This window comes from Sturnira hondurensis, unplaced genomic scaffold, assembly GCF_014824575.4.
Source record: "Sturnira hondurensis isolate 20B ecotype Veracruz unplaced genomic scaffold, ASM1482457v3 Scaffold0014432, whole genome shotgun sequence".
NCBI classification, from domain to species: Eukaryota; Metazoa; Chordata; class Mammalia; order Chiroptera; family Phyllostomidae; genus Sturnira; species Sturnira hondurensis.
The window spans coordinates 3,170,202-3,187,040 of NW_028087063.1; the positions used below are offsets into that span (position 1 = coordinate 3,170,202).

Sequence of the window (16,839 nt, forward strand, 5' to 3'; positions counted from 1 at the left end):
TTCTATGACTACGATCCTTGTCGCATTTACCAAAATCATAGAACGTACAACACCAGAGTAGACCCTAACATAAACTAGAGACTTCGGATGATAGTGCTATGTCAATGTTGGCTCAACACACTGCAACAAATGTACCACTCTGGTGGGGGACGCTGACCGTGGAAGAGGTTGTGAGTATATTGGATACAGAGGACCTTTCTGTATTTTCCACTAAAGTTGCTGTGAACCTCAAATGCTCTAAAAAATAAAATCTATTTTAAAAAAAGAATAAGAAAAGCAAAGAAAAAGAAAAAAAGAGAGTTCTGTCCAAGAGAAAGTCCTAGTAAGAAGAGAAATTGGGACCAGAGAAGAATGTGACCCTTACCTGAGACACAAAGGCTTAGTCCAACCACAGAGAGCACAAAGCCCAGCAGCTGAATGACCAGTATGGCAATGCTGAAGGAGGACAGCCCAACAGCTGGACCTTTGAGGAAAAAGCATGTTGAGAGTGTTTAAGAAGCAATCACTTCGATCTGTATTTTGTACAATCAAGGCTAGCATCATATGACCAAAGACTGCTCTAGAGTTCCTTGTCAGATGGTAGGTGCTTTCCCAGTGATCTGAACCATAACACTCTAGCCAAGTAGTCAGCTCCGGGTTCACACACTCAGCAGCCTTTTATTTGTGCAGTGAGCTGAGCTAGATGGACAGTTTTCACCTACAATCTTAGAACAAGGCTGCTTTTACCACACTCAGGCACTTTATAATGGGAATGGCTATTATGCAGGGCTTTGCCACATGCCCACAAAACTGCCCTGGTGGAGAACCATTACGCGGGCACATCATTGTGAACACCACAGCCTCTGTTTTGGGTCTAGATCTGTGTTTTTATAACAAATTAATACCTTTCAATGTACAGCAACCCAGAGAGAGACTCTAAGACCAAGAGTCAAATATGCAAATAGAAAAAAGTAGATTCTTTGATTGTAACAAAAATATTCAGGGATTTACTCCCCAAATGTAGTGAAAATGCTACCAATTATAGGTTGGAGATTACATATATTCTCTTAAAACTACAATGTTAAGATTTTCCAATAACTAAAAAATATACATTTTTTCACTCTATGATTTATAACTCTAACTCTATTTTGTAGAACTAGTATCTTTTTTTAAAGTGAAGCTTAGCAAAAGAAGAAAATGGGGATGTTTACTATCTACTTACAACTTCAAAAAACTGAAATAAGAATAGGAAGATAGTCGTTTAGAAATTATATAGCATAATTTTTAAAATCAACTGATTTGCATTAAATATACCTATTAAAATCGCTTTTTACAAAATAATTAAATACCTTGAAAACCTAATATAACCTTAAAATTAATCCATATGGAAAAAAGAATAGCCAAGGAGATAAACCAACTTTTATTGTTATAAAAAAAACACACAAGAATATTTTAATAAAAAATGACATTTTTAAGTGAAAAAAGTAGGCACAATCATGCTAAAACAACACATACTTACTTATCATGAACATGGAGTACTGAAGTAATATTAATATCACTGTGGGAACCACAATTAAGCCAAGTCCACTGGCTTTCTTTGTTGAATATTCACCTATTAATAAATACAAATAGTATTTAAAATATTTTAATACATACTTCCTACTCCACAGGAAGTGAAAGTACTTAATTTATTAAATGTATTTATAGTAATACTACTCTTATAAACTGTAAAATGTTTAAAAATATGTGCTTCTCCCCAAACGTCACACAAAATAAGTGACTCTTGTTTTATTTAAAACCAAACTTAAGATAGCTAAATGTCGACATCTAAGTCTCAGCATGCCAAAACTTTGAGTTGGCTTTGCTTCCCCCTTACGTACCTTGGAGCCTCGCTTACCAACCCCTTAATCTGCTGTATTTACTATATCCCAAAGCCAAAATACTTAGTCTTCCTAGCTGCCTCCTGAATTTATCTCCCTCCTCCCCACATTCTCACTAACTCCAGCTGCAAACAAAGCTGCCACATTTATGTTCCCAAACATTACACCCGTACAGTATTCTGCTCAAAAAACAATGGCTTTCCACAGTCTACACGTTAAGCCCCAGCCTATCTCTGCTGTTCTTTCCACGTGCGGCAGACCCTCCTGCCCCGCCCTCCAAATGCAAAGGCAGCTTCAGGTCGATTTGTTTCCCACAGTTATCCCCACATCCATGTCTCGGCCAATGAAGTTCGCCTCCGTAGTAGGTCGAATGGTGACTGTAAAAACATGTCTACCTCTTAATCCCCAGAGTCTGTGAATATTAATTTATACAGCCAAAGAGTAAGTATTCCATTATATGGCAAAGGATAGGAATAAATTTAGGATCTTGAAAAGAGAAGCTTATCCTGGACTAACCGGGCGGGCCCTAAACCCAGTAAGTGTGTCTTTGGAAGAAAAAGGCAGAAGGAGATTTAACACAGGGAATTGGAGTTATGTTGCCACAGACCAAGGAGTCGCAAAGACTGCCAGCAAACACCAGAAACCAGAAGAGGCAAGGAATGGATTCTGCCCTAGAGTCTTGGGAGGGAGTACACCCATGATGACATCTTTATTTCAGACCTAAGGTCTTCAAAACCGAGGAATTCCCTCTTGTTGTAAGACACCCAGTTTGTGGTAATTTGGTACAGCAGCCATAGAAACTAATGTTTCACCCCCCACGCCCAGCAATGCTCTCAACCTTGCTGATCCTGACTTCCCTCCCGGTAACTGTGCACCTCACCTGGGACCAGAAGGATGGCTCCGATGACGACAAATGCAGTGAGCACTATTCCAGCAATAAAGAAAAAAACGGACTTCTCTCTGGAAACACTGGAACTATATTTAAGTGCTTAAAAAAACAAAAACAAAAAGAATTCCATGAACTCAATCTCCGCAGTGAAGGCATTTCTGTAACTTACAGAGCACAGGCACAAACTGACAACTTCCTCTAAGTGAATAGCCCTTGAGAAACAACTCCTTCACATCACATCGAGCCACCTCAAATTCTTTTCTTAAGAAGTCAACGACTAACAGTCATGACGGTATAAATACAGATGCTGGATCTGCAGGTGACACTTTTATGCCCCTACATGACTTTATAGATAAGTCATGTACATTCCATTAGGCTTTCCCAGTTAACATTTAGGGCTGGGTAAGTCCTCGTGGGGGAAGGGGACCGCTCCATATATCAGAGAGCATTTCGTAGCATCCCCACCTCCCTGCAAACTACATGCCAGGAGCACCAAGGCCACCCCCTCACCATGTTGTATCAGTCAACAATGTCTCCATCCGGTGTGAAATGTCCCCTGAGGAATAATGTCCCCTGCCTCAGGTTGACAACTGGTATAGATGATGCTTATAGGACATAACTGACTAATCAGTAACACTGAGAAAAAGAAAACTTTGTTCTAGCTTACATAAAATTAGTAAAGTATCTGGAAATCTAGATATTTTCTTTTTAAAAAGTAGAACAGACATTGGACAAATTATACACTCTAGAAGTCCCGAGGGGAGGAAATGCTTACATTGTTCAATTAAAATCTTTTCTTAAAAATATACTGTAAGCAGTCAACAGGACTCATTATACACATTACTGATTTTGGTGCTAGCTCTATTGTCCAGAATCCGGTACCTTCCTGAAAGAACAATGTAATGGATAAGCCTAATAATATTATTTCTTTTACTATATCTTCACTTTTTGGTTTGTTTTGGTTAACATTAAAATTAATGTTCTACATAGAAAGTTGTTAAAAGTAACCTAAAAGCAGACTGAGCAACAGAGAGAAACAGTGCACGGCTTAAATTCTGTTTGGTTCTGCCCAGGCTATTAATCAGTATCCTGAGGGGGCAAATTTTTTAAAATGTTGTATTTAGCATTAAATTTGTTCCACTAAAATGACAGATCAAACAGTATGAACAACAAACAACCCCCTAAATGACCATGCCAATATCTATTTGAAAGGTAGTATAACCTAGTGTTATATGATAACCTGTGGTGAAGTATTTGAGGTGTAATACAGGCACCTGAAGATTTTCAAAAATCACTACCTCCTCATACGTTAGACTGTAAACCTCAACTTCATTCTCTTTAGGGAGAAGATTGAGAGCTAATCAATCATCAGTCCTGAAAATGAGTAACTGGAATTCAGATTCATCAGAAAAGGGAGAAAAACCATATGGCAAGTTCTCCAAGCTTTCGCTTCATCCATGCAGGCTCGGAACTTACCCCTCAGCTACATAAGTCACCACTGTGACTCAGTCATGTCCCTGCCTTCTTATAGGGCACAGATTTTCACAGACTCTCTATTTTCTAGGCTCAAACACTAATGAGGATAAAATTCAGTGTATAGGTTACAAAAGGCACAAACATAGAAAATAAACTTACTCTAGACATATGTGAGGTTTCCCATTTAATTCAATGCATACTGTTATCTAAACAGAGCTTGAAAATTCTACAGAAGGGTTAAAAAATAGCTGTTTCAAATGCCCCTCACAATTAATCAAAGATTCAAAATATACTCTCTGAGTTTAACTGAATACATAAAAGAGCTACTAAGATTAAGCAGCAAGAATTCACCTTTAGAGTACAGTAGAAGTCCATGTAAAAAGGCTGACATACCATTCTTAATAAAAATAAGAGTTTGACCCTTATATAAAATTCAATCACATGAAGCTTAGAAGAGTTAAAGGGAAAAAAACTACTACCAAGAATAGCCACAAAAATAAAAGACCTTAAAATACTATGATTGACAGTGTTTTACCATAGAATGACCTTTTCAAAAGCTTTGCATATAAATATTGGAGGTAGCTCTAGTTTCTATTAATTGGTTCAACCAGTATTTATTTTCCAGGCTACCTGCAACTCTCCCTTAAATTAAGCAACCATTTCTATTTATCGATTTTTGAGAGAGGTGAGGAAGGGGAGGAAGGGAGAGAGAAATATTGACTTTGTTGTTCCACTTATTTATGCATTCATTGGTTGCCTCTTGTATGTGCCCTGTAGCTCCCGGCCAGGCTTAAACAACCATTTCTAACAAATATATTAGTAAGATCTATTTACGTACACACAGGAATGAAAGAGTATCTATCTCCATGGGTTTTTTTTAGTGAATATTTTAAAAAGTTTCTTTTGCTCATTTTCTTTGCTCACAGTGGCCACATTTCGGCACATTCCACAGCAAGTGGGGAGACAGTATTTTGCAGCCCAGTTGCCAATTTTTCCATTGTAGCAAAAGGGCTTGGAATCTAGTATAGATGCTACAGAACTCAATAATCGTGAGCATCTTTTTGTGTGTGTATGACCTTTTCTCATCCTTTAATAGATAGATTTATCCTTATTTATCAAATCCACAAAAATTTAAATGTAAAGAAAGGAAACAAATTCAAGTAACTCTACAAACACTTAGCATTAAGATAAAGATAATTTAATGTATTCTTAACAGCAGGCTCTTATCAAACTTCCCATATGATTTTCTAGCTGCTTGGTAAGGCAATCTAGGTATTATAATTTTAAAAATCTGCATGCTTTAAAAAATTCCCCTCAGCTAAAAGTACTGAAATCTATATGCAAAATCAAATATTAGAAAGAACAGTATTTACACTTTTTAAATACTTTTTAAGCACCAATTTAGCTTTAGAACAGAACTGAGAGGGAGGCACAGAGAACTCCCATACCGTCCCTGCCCCTATACATGTGCGAGTCCCCCATTACCAACATCACTCACCATAACGGCACATTTTTCACCAAGCGTGAACCTATACTGACACATCGTGATCCCCCAAAGTCCACAGTGTGCCTTAGGTGTTGTACATCCTGTGGGTTTGGACAAATGTAAAATGACATACGTCCATCACTACGGTATCACACAGAGGATTTTCACTGCCGTAAAAACCCTCTGTGCTCGGCCTACGCATCTCTCCCTGAGCCCCACTGCTAGCAGCAACAGGTCTTTTCCTCGCTTCCACACGTTTGCCTTTCCCTGAATGTCTAGCATGTAGCCTGTTCAGATTGGCTTCTTTCACTTAGTCCTATGCAGTTAAGGTGCCTCCAGGTCTTTTCATGCTTGATAGCTCATTTCTCTTTATCTGGATGTATCACAGTGCACTTACCCACTTACCTACAGAAAAACGTCTTGGTTGCTTCCACGTTTTGGCAATCATCCATAAGGTGCTATAAATAGCCATGTGCGGATTTCTATGTGGACGTAAGTTTCAACTCCATTTGGATAAATACCAAGGAGCACAATTGCTGGATCATTGTACAAAATGGTACATGTGATTTTGTAACGAACTGCCAGACTTTCTCCCAGAGCAGCTGTGGCATTCTGCATTCCCACGAGCAAGAGGGAGCCGCTCCTTCTGCACCACATCTCCACTAGCACGTGGTATTTTAGTTACATCTTTAACCCTTATACCCAGAACTTATAACCTCAGTGCTACCTGACACAGGCATACCAAAAATATTGGGAGGCAACATTATACTTCCGTCAAGAAATTCAGAATTTTTCAAGTTTCTCCTTTTATACCATCTGTAGAATATCTGATACCATCTATAAATCTAGTCAGCTACTTTTCAGAAATGGGCTAGGTAGCTTCATTTGTTTGCTCTACAAATAGGTACTGTGTAGCCACAATGTAGCTGGCCTTTTCCTCAGTCCATCTCAACCAAATCATGATACAAGTAGATTACTTTAGTCAAGAATTGATTGAGCACCTACTATGTGATAATTAACTATTCTAAGTGCTGCCTCAAGACCCTTATGTTCTAATGTGTGAGTAAGTCTGTGTGTTTGGGGTGGGGGAGGAATGAGGGATGGGAAGTGCTTCTCCCAGATCTTCCTGTTCAGCTAAATAAAAAAGCGTGGGTCTATTCTAGCCTCAGAAAGCCCTGTCATGCAATTCATTCATGTGAATGAAGAAAGGGCACGTCCCTCTAGTCACCTGAAGAAATAGCTCATGTTAAAAACATACTCCAGTCGGGTTTTCTCCTTTCCTGGTCGCTGATATAAAGCACATGTAAGAGAGAACGCAGGTTGTGCTTAATGGAGCAATTGGAGGTTGATGTGGAGATCAAATAACATCTATCATCTTAGTTTTCATAATACTCTGAAGACCGAATTTGACAAGTCCACATAGGCCCACACGGACCATAGCTCTGATATGCATGAATTTCAGTTACCATGATATAGTTAAATAATACAAGTTCCCTAAAATTACAGTTCAGACTTCAGTACCATAATATATTGAGTCATTCCCTAAAGTGCAAACTTCACTGCCATCTGTTTAGACCACAAATCACAATATAAATAACAGATGTGTATCACGATCGGTGACCAATCATGTCGCTTCTTCCCAAGACTGTTGGGGACTGGTCACTGCACATCTATTATTCACCGCATGCACGGACAGCAAAGCATATGCTGTGTTAGCTCCCGTTTCCCTGTGATAAACCACTGTGACATTTACCATGGATAATCCAAAGAGGAAACTGGGCAATAAAGATGAAAGAGCAAAGAAAGGAGAAGCGACGATGCTGGAAGTGAAACTCGAATAGAACGTAAATGACATTGCGGAAGAAAGAGCTGACCGTGGGAATGTCAACACCACTGCTATTTCAGAGACTACATAACGCAGCCGGAGAGACTTCATAAAAGTGAACGTATTGGCATAAATTAGGACAGTGGGGTGGCTGTGACACAAAGAATAAGATGTCCCGGAAGAAGTGACTCTGGCAAAAAACTTCACATGAAAGGAACTCTTGGAGGTCGTCCATGACACTGAAAATGCACAGGCTAAAACCCTGGAAGCTGAGCTGAACTTGGAGGGAGTGTGACAATTCACCGAAGCACAGAAAAGACGCTTGTTCTCTACAAGTTTTATGACAAGAAAGCAAGCATGTTAAAACTACTTTCACTTTCAATGTCTTAACATTTTAGTTTACCACCTACTAAAGAGCAGTGTTATGTTTCATTTTCTAATACAGTTATTACTGACAGAGTTTTAAAAAAAATTTTCCAATTACAACTGACATACAATGTTATATTCATTTCAGGTATACAGTAAGAGTTTTTAATGTTTTGACAAAAAGTTTTAGAGGTCATGGAGCAATAGTCATTTCTCATATTTATTACTAGCTTGCTCCACAGAGTTTCAGCTTCCATGGTCATGCTTCTAGTCTCATAGGTCTGTATAAGGCGAAGACTCCTTACAGCAAAAGTTCCAAGAAGGGAAAAGTAAGCCTAGACATACCTATCTCAAAGAATTTCAAATTGTTAGCCAGTTCCTGACATGGAGTTGAACCGTAATCTTACAGGAACAAGAAGGCATGGTAAGTAGCACTTGAAATCTTTTATCAGACATCTAAGTAGTGAAAGTGCCTGTCATATGACCAAAGAATGAGGACGAACCACCCTAAAAATCAACCAGGAACTTCATGTCAGTGGAGTGGGAAACTGTGAGTGAGAACAAAACCAAGTGCCTGAAATGTAATACTATTTGAAATTCGCTACCTCAGTTAAAGCTCAGCGTGTGATTCCAGTAATCTCTGAGCTGTTTGCTAAGCCTAAGCTTCTGCTTAAAAGTCCTTAAGTTACAGTTAAAGGCAAAGGCATTTAGGGACATCTTCCTGTAAGTGAACTTTGTCTTCAAAAGGTGGTGTAGGGCTCACGGTATCTGAGAGCCCTTGGCTTGGCTTTAGGGGTTCTGAAGTCTTTTCAGGCTCCTTCCTCAGCAGGGGCCTGGTCTCCTCAGATCAGTCCAAGATACTATACTGTCCTGGTATAGACACACTTTCTCTTCAAAGTGAAGGCATAACCTGCTGTCTTTACCGAATGTTTAGCCTATGGAAAGTCCAGGTTTTATCTAGGACCACCAAAAGACAGACATGCAGAGCTGGAAAAACCACTGAGAGAAACCCCCTGTGGTCAAGTACGGACCATAAATGGTAATCAGAACTTAAGGAGAACTAGAAATCTACAAAGTGAAAGCCATGAGAGTCAGAATTACTATTTATACTTTATACCACAGGTGGCAAACACAAGGCCGGCGAGCCGAATCTGGTCCCCCACCTTGTTTTATCCGACCCAGCACCTTGTTTCTACCCAGCAGCAGCACCGAGCTCTCACTTAACTGTTAAGGAGTAGTTACATTTACACAGTCCTAAAATTACATTCCGCCCTTTGAAGGCAACCATGAGGCTGATGTAACCCCTAATGAAATGAGTTTGACACCCCTGTTTTTATACCATGCTCTAAAAAGTGTACAGCCAGAGCTCTGGTGAAGATGGCAGAAGGTAAACGTGGCACTCACATCCTCTCACAACCACATCAAAAGTACAACTAAAGTACAGGGCACCATTGTTGAGAACTGTCTAAAACCTAGCTAAACAGAAGTTTTACAACTAAGGATATAGAGACAAAGCCCCATGAGAGGGGCAGGAGGGGTAGAGATGGGGAATGGGCTAGTCCCACACCCATGTGTGGCCAATAAAAACTGGGAGGGATAGCTTGGCCACAGAGGTCACCCCCGAGAGGCGAGGGGTCCCAGTCCCACACCTGGCCCCCAAGCCCAGGGTTCCAGTGCCAGGAAGGGGAGTCCCCATACTTCAGCTGTGGAAACCAGCAGGGGTTGTGGCTGAGGGAGCTCAATGACTGGGGGAGTCCCAGGCAGTTTCTCTTAAAGGGTCCACACACGGACTCACTGGCTCTGAGCTCCAGTGTGGAGGCTGCAGCTTGAAAGGGACATAAGGGACATACAGGGAGGCTTCAGGGGCAAGGGCTGAAGGGCCAGTTTCCTCCCAGACAGAAGTACTGGCAGAGATCACTGTTCCTTTGCTGAGACCGCCCCACGTCTGAGTCTCCATCAAACTGGCTCGCACTGTTAGTTCCACCCTGGTGATTCTCGGAGACACTGCCCCACCCAACTTGTGGGCTCAAGCCCTTTCCAGGGACTCTCCCATACAAACTGCCCGTCTTAGCTCATGCTTCAGATTTTCCTAAAATCTCTCAAAGGTTCACAAACCCCAGACAAGCAGCATCTGGCCTCAGCACGCCCCACACCTCTCACTAATTGGCCTCAGGCCTGGTACTGGCGGCAGCTAGGCTTGGTCTGCAGCGTGGCCTCCTTTAGGCATCTCTGGCCCAGAGTAAGCAGCAGCCATCTGCGGATTACTTTGTAGCTCATGCCGAGTGGCTCCAGGCAAGGCACAGGCAGAAGCTGATCTTGGCCTGCACTTGCAGGGAGGGCCCAAGCCAGTACACCCAGTGGCCAGCCTCAGACCATGCCAGAGAACCACCTAAACACCTCCACCAGAGACACACCCAAAGGGCAGACTCATCGGACACCAGAGCCTGGTCTGTGGGATTTGCCCCTGGGCAGCAGATCCTCCACTGTGGCACACCTGGAAAACAAAGCTCGGGTGACTGGGGAGGCTGCACCACTGGGCCCTATAGGACACCTACTACATTAGGTCACACTATTACAACCAAGTGACATAGAAGCTCTGCATAATACACAGAGAGTTTGTTTCATAACACACAGAAAGGAGCCAAAATGAGAAGACAAAGAAACACGCTGAAATTGAAGAAGCAGAACAAAATTCCATAAAAGTACTAAAAATAACAGAGGCAAGCAATCTTGCAAATGCAGAGTTCAAAACACTGGATGCTCAATGATTTCAGTGAGAACTTCAACAGAGAGGAAACAAAAAAAATGGAGATAGAAAGCATAAAGGACCAGTCAGAAATGAAGACTACATTACAGGAAATTAACAGTAGAGCAGACAAAGCCAAGGATCAAATCGGTGATTTGGAAGATAGGGAAATAGAAAACACCCAATTGGAACAGTAAAAAGAAAATAAATCCCCCCCAAACAAGGACAGTGTAAGTGCTCTGGGACAACTTCAAGCACACTAATGTTTGCATCATGGGGGTGTCAGAAGGAAAAAGAGAGAGAGCAAGGGATTGAAAACCTATTTGAAAAATTAATGATAAAAACATTCTTTAACATGGTGAAGGAAACAGACATACAAGTCCAGGAAATGCAGAGATTCCAAACAAGATGAACCCAAAGAGGCCCACACCAAGATACATCATAACTAAAATGCCAAAGGTTAAAAACAAAGAGATAATCTTAAAGCAGAAAGACAAAAGCAATTAGATACCTGCAAGGAAGTTCCCGTAACTGTCAACTGATTTCTCAACAGAAACTTAGCAGGCCATGAAATACTCAAACTGATGAAAAGCAAGGACCCACAACCAAGATCACTCTACCAGTAAAGCTGTCATTTAGAATTGAAGGCTAGACAAGAAAAAGCTAAAGGCATTCATCACTAGCAAACCTTATTCAAAATGTTAAAGAGTCTTCTTTAAGAAGAAAAAAAAATACGAATAATAAAGTGGCAATAAATACATATCTATTAATAATTACTTTAAATACAAATGGACTAAATGCCCCAATCAAAACACATATAGTGTCTGAATGGATAACAAGACAAGACTCTTACATACGCTGTCTACAAGAGGCTCACTTCATACTGAAAGATGCACACATACTGAAAGTAAAGGGATGGAAAAAGATATTTCATGAAAATGAAAAAGCTGAGGTAGCAATCCTTAAACACCAGACAAAACAGACTTTAAAATAGAAGCTATAACAAGAGACTAAGAAAGACCCAGCAATTTCATTCTGGGGTATTTATGAGGAGAAACCCAACACAGTAAATCTAAAAGACACATGCACTGTATATTCATTGCAGCATTATTTACAATTGCCAAGATATAAAAGCAATCTAAGTGGCCATCAAGAGATGAATGGATAAAGAAGTGGTACTTATATACAATGGACTATGATTCTGCCATAAAAAAAATGAAATCTTGCATCAGCAACCACATGGATGGACTAGAGGGTATTGTGCTGAGCGAAATAAGTCAGAGGAAGACAAACGCCAGATGATTTCACTTATACGTGGAATCTATAAGGGAACCAAAATGGGCGAACTAGCAGAACAGAAATATCCTCATAGATAAAGAGAACATTATGATGGCTGCCAGATGGCAGGGGGTTGGGGGGGTGGGTAAAAAAGGATTAAGAAGTACATATTAGTAGTTAGAAAATAATCAGGAAGATACAAAGTACAGCTTAGGGAATGTAGTCAAGAGTACTGTAGTCGCAATCACTTTTTAGTCACAAAAGTCTGATCACTATATTGCACACCGGAAAGTAATATAATACTGTATATCAACTGTAATTGAAAAATTGTAAGAATATTTAAAAAGAATAAGTGTGCAATCTCTAGATTATAAACATAGCTGCTAACCCTCCTGCAGTTGACAACGATGGCGATAATATCAAAATCCCGATAATAATAGACCATCAATGGAGAATAAAAGGTGAGGTAAATTTAGTAAAACATTTATTTTTTATGTGGATTAATATCTCTGTGACTAAAAATTTATAATAAAAATGGTACTATTTTATGTTAGTACATTAAACAAAAGTGTATAATTAAGCAGCGAACAGAAAACCGAAGGACTCTCCTACTGGTTGAATCCCCAGGCCATAAACAGGAGACCTCTTACCAAGGGTCCCACACCACTCCCCCCAAAATGGTAGATTTAGATCTGTGTCATTCCCAAAGATGCGACAGATGACAGAGAACATGCATGCTTACTTGTCCCCTGAACAGAAATATGAGTGCTACTAAGCCAGGGAGAACATGCATTTCATGTCCACATCATGTACATACAGTCTTCTGCCTAGCAATCAGCAGGCATCTTGTCAATAGACTTTGTTGAATAAATAAACAAAGCAGGTTCACGTTCTACTCTATCAATAACAGTTTCAATTGGTCTGTGTACCAGATATAGATAGGTTCACTCTCTGTGGAAAAATACAGTTTCAAAATAATCTCACGATAAGTTCAGGACAGGGATGCAGTACAGAGTAGTGGTAAGTAACACTAGATCGAATCCCTGGATTGCCCAGAAACTGGGTAGTTGTGGGCAAACAGCCCAACCTACGCATGCCCCTCTTTCTTCTATAAAACAGGATTCATAACAATAGTACCTGCACCCGTAAAGTTCCCAGGAGATGTGAATGTGACTTCAGATGGATAGTACTTTGCATAGTGCCTGTCACACAGCACAAGAGTTTTACAAATGTTCAGGTGCTATTTTTATAAACACCTTTAAATGTGAATCCAGGCTGAGTGAATGAAATGCCTAGGTGCCTTCCATACATGCATCCCCACCCCCACAGTTGTTTGTTCTAAGATGAGCTAAATAAAATATTGCCACCAAAATATTTAGGTCCATAAGCACATTCTTTAAAATATGAGAAGTACAATAAGTATAAAAAATTCACCTCACTAACACAAAAATGAAAATTAAAACAAGATCTTTATCACCCATCAAATCAACAAAAATTTTAGAACGACAATGACGTCAGGATTGTGAGGTGAAAGGCAGGTAGGTGGTCTCACCTGCAGCAGTAACTGATACACTGCCATTTCCCGCCTTACATATCTTTAGCGGAGTTACTTTCAGAGTATCAAAAAAATTGGAAACAATGTTTAATATCCACCAAGATAAGAGTTAAATAAATTACAGTGCATCAGTGAAAGTAAAGCAGAGGCAGCTGTAAAAATATTTCTGAAAACATGGTCGGGGATCAGGATGTACATAAGTTACATGACTCCATTTACGGTTTCTTTTTTCTTTTTTTTTTAAGAAAGGTAACAAAAATACATAGAAAAATACAAAAAGGAAGCAGAAAATTTACTAGACTAGACCTACACTTTCTTTTTAGGTTGTGGGATTCTAGACTATTTTTGTTTTTTCTCCTATAACTTCCCATATTGCATAAGGTATTCTAAAGTGAGATGTATTTTGATGACTTTTTAAAAGCCAGCAAAAAAAAAAAATTTGTCAAAACATGGCTGCCAGGAACAGACTTACTTATTGTTCTACTATCAGGGTACCAATGAGGATGTCCTGATCAGCAAACTGTGATCAACCCAATTGCAACAAATCACACTCTTTGAAATAACTTCATGATCTTAAGAAAAGGCCATTTTTAACCAAAATTATATGATATAAGCCTTAATGCCTGGGTCTGCCAATACGGTTCAAGGCCTTCCCTAATGTCAGTGAAGACTGATGAGGCCTTGATCCTGTACCAATCATTTACTTGATATAAAAGGCTTCTTAAAATTCTAAGAAAATTTCTGCAGGAATTCTAGACACCATTGAAAAGTGAGAGAAGTGAAATGTCCTGATAGTTGTCACTGTGAGCCCTTTCCTTCAGGGTTTTTTTTTTTTTTTTNCTTCCCTAATGTCAGTGAAGACTGATGAGGCCTTGATCCTGTACCAATCATTTACTTGATATAAAAGGCTTCTTAAAATTCTAAGAAAATTTCTGCAGGAATTCTAGACACCATTAAAAAGTGAGAGAAGTGAAATGTCCTGACAGTTGTCACTGTGAGCCCTTTCCTTCGGGGTTTTTTTTTTTTGGCCTTTAGACAAAAATTGAGAACAGCTTTGAAATTCTTTTCAGAGCGTCGTACATTGAGAAGAACCTTTAATATATAACCAGTCATCTCCCTTTCCATTGTTATATAATCATTTTAGATATACATGCCTTAAACTTCTGAGTAAAAGTAAAATTCATGAGATATGCAACAGGCCAATCCACTACAATAGTTTACTAGTTTTCACTTTTTTTAAAGGTTGCAGAATGAAATAGATAAATGAAATCAGCACTGTTTACTCCTTGCCTTGCATAAACGCTGACTGGCTTTCAATGACTATTTCAGTGCACTATTGGGAGACAAGGAATGACTCTTAAATGTTAAAAGTTTAAAAGTTTAGACTGTCACCTCAAAACTTCACTAATTTTGTAGATCTCCTTTCTCATATTGGTATGCAAATACAGTTGACCCTTGAATACACAGGGGTTAAGAGAACTCACACCCCCACCCCACACAGTCAAAAATCCCCAAGTAACTTTCAACTCTCCCCAAACTTACCTACTAATAGCCTATTGTTGAACAAAAGCCTTACCAATAAAATTAGCAGTTGGTTAACACATATTGTATTTTGTATGTTGTGCATATTATATATTGTATTCTCACAATAAAGTGAGCTAGAGAATAAAATATGTCATTAAGAAAATCATAAGGAAAATACACTTAAGGTATTTACTTGAAAAAAATCCACCTAAAAGTAGATTTGCACAGTCTAAAAACCCTGTGTTGTTTAAGGGTCAACTGTACGGCTGAGTAGTCCTCAACCAGAATGCACATTCCTGTTCCCTCGGCAGTGACAAATCTACAGTGACAACTCTATAGTGACAACTCTACAGTGCAGGTGCTAATCTTATGCAGCACCAGGAGCTGCCCAGAGAAGTTCCTTCACGTGGCTACTCGGCAAAACACCATCAAAGAACAGAACCCTCCTGTGGCTACTTCCTGGAGGCTGCGGAATTGCACAGTAAGGTTGACAAACATGGTTCCAACTCCGCTTTTCCGAGGACAAACACACGTAGAAAGAGAAGCTCAAACTGGAAAATAAACTGGGAAGTCTTCATGTTCAGAAGTGCAAAATCCTATCTTAACACAGGGGCTGTTTCAATTAAACCATGAAACTGAGAAGCAGGAACACAAAAAAATCACAATTAATATATATTATAGTAACTTTAAGTCCTACCAATTAATGGTCAACAATATATTTTATTATGGAGATGGAAAATAAAGATAATTAATTAAAACTAATGTAGGCTGTGACCACTGCCTCCCCAAACAAAATAATGTGTGTCTGAGTGCTCAGTAAACATTAAAATCAGCATGTGTTTTAGGTATGTTATTATTAGGATTCCAACTATTTTTTTAAAGATTTTATTTATTTTTAGAGAGAGGGGAAGGGAGGAAAAAGGAGAGGGAGAGAAACATCAATGTGTGGTTGCCTCTCACCTGCCCCCTACTGGGGACCTGGCCTGCAACCCAGGCATGTGCCCTGACTGGGAATTGAACCAGAGACCCTTTGCTTCTCAGTCCAGTACTCAATCCACTGAGTCAGGGCCCCACTATTCTTAAAAAAAAAAAAAAAAACTTCTTAGGAACTGTGGCAAATTATAGAGGACAATATATACTTCAAGGAGAATATTAAGACTGTATATTCTTATTTATAACATTATCACACTTTCTGATATGACTTATAGAATATTTCACTAATATTGCCTCCTAGAAATGACAATTTCATCACTACAACATAAATGAAAAGGAGAAACAAGTACTTACTCACGATACCAAACTGTCCCCAGAAGAGAAGCACAGCCAACATTGGGAAAATAATGATAAGAATATTTTCATTTGTAGAAAACCACGAAACTGAGAAGCAAGAACACAAAAAAAATCACAATTAATACATACTATAGTAACTTTAAGTCCTGCCAATCAATGGTCAACAATATATTTTATTATGGAGATGGAAAATAAAGATAATTAATTAAAACTGTGACCTTAAACAAGTACATGAATAATTACACATAATTTACTTATATAACAGATATTTATGAAACTAAAAATACTAGTTAGTTAAGTGTTTCCCACAGCATTCTCCCTAAACTGGCACTCACAGAGGAGGTGGCATGCCACAGGCTCTGAGCCCAAGGCTCCACAGCCACACCTCCTGGGTCTGGAACCCAGCTCTCACTCACAATCCCCGTGACCTTGGATGGTCTAACCACCCCTCTGCTCTCCGGTTGTTGCACCAGTACAATACAGCATCTACACCTTGAAAGACTGTTGTGAGTGTTAACAAAAATAAGATATGAAAAGGGCTTAAA

General features: G+C 39.4%; 1 protein-coding gene across 1 annotated transcript in view; it reads right to left on the minus strand.

Moving 5' to 3' along the window:
- CD47 (CD47 molecule) overlaps positions 1–16,839 on the minus strand; it is a 55,952-nt gene that overhangs the window by 13,919 nt on the left and 25,194 nt on the right. The window contains exons 3-6 of the mRNA XM_037063358.1: positions 16,292–16,381; positions 2,740–2,847; positions 1,499–1,591; positions 365–463 (exon numbers count right to left, since the gene is read on the minus strand). Coding sequence (XP_036919253.1) covers positions 365–463; positions 1,499–1,591; positions 2,740–2,847; positions 16,292–16,381 — 390 coding nt within the window. The remainder of the gene's footprint in view (positions 1–364; positions 464–1,498; positions 1,592–2,739; positions 2,848–16,291; positions 16,382–16,839) is intronic.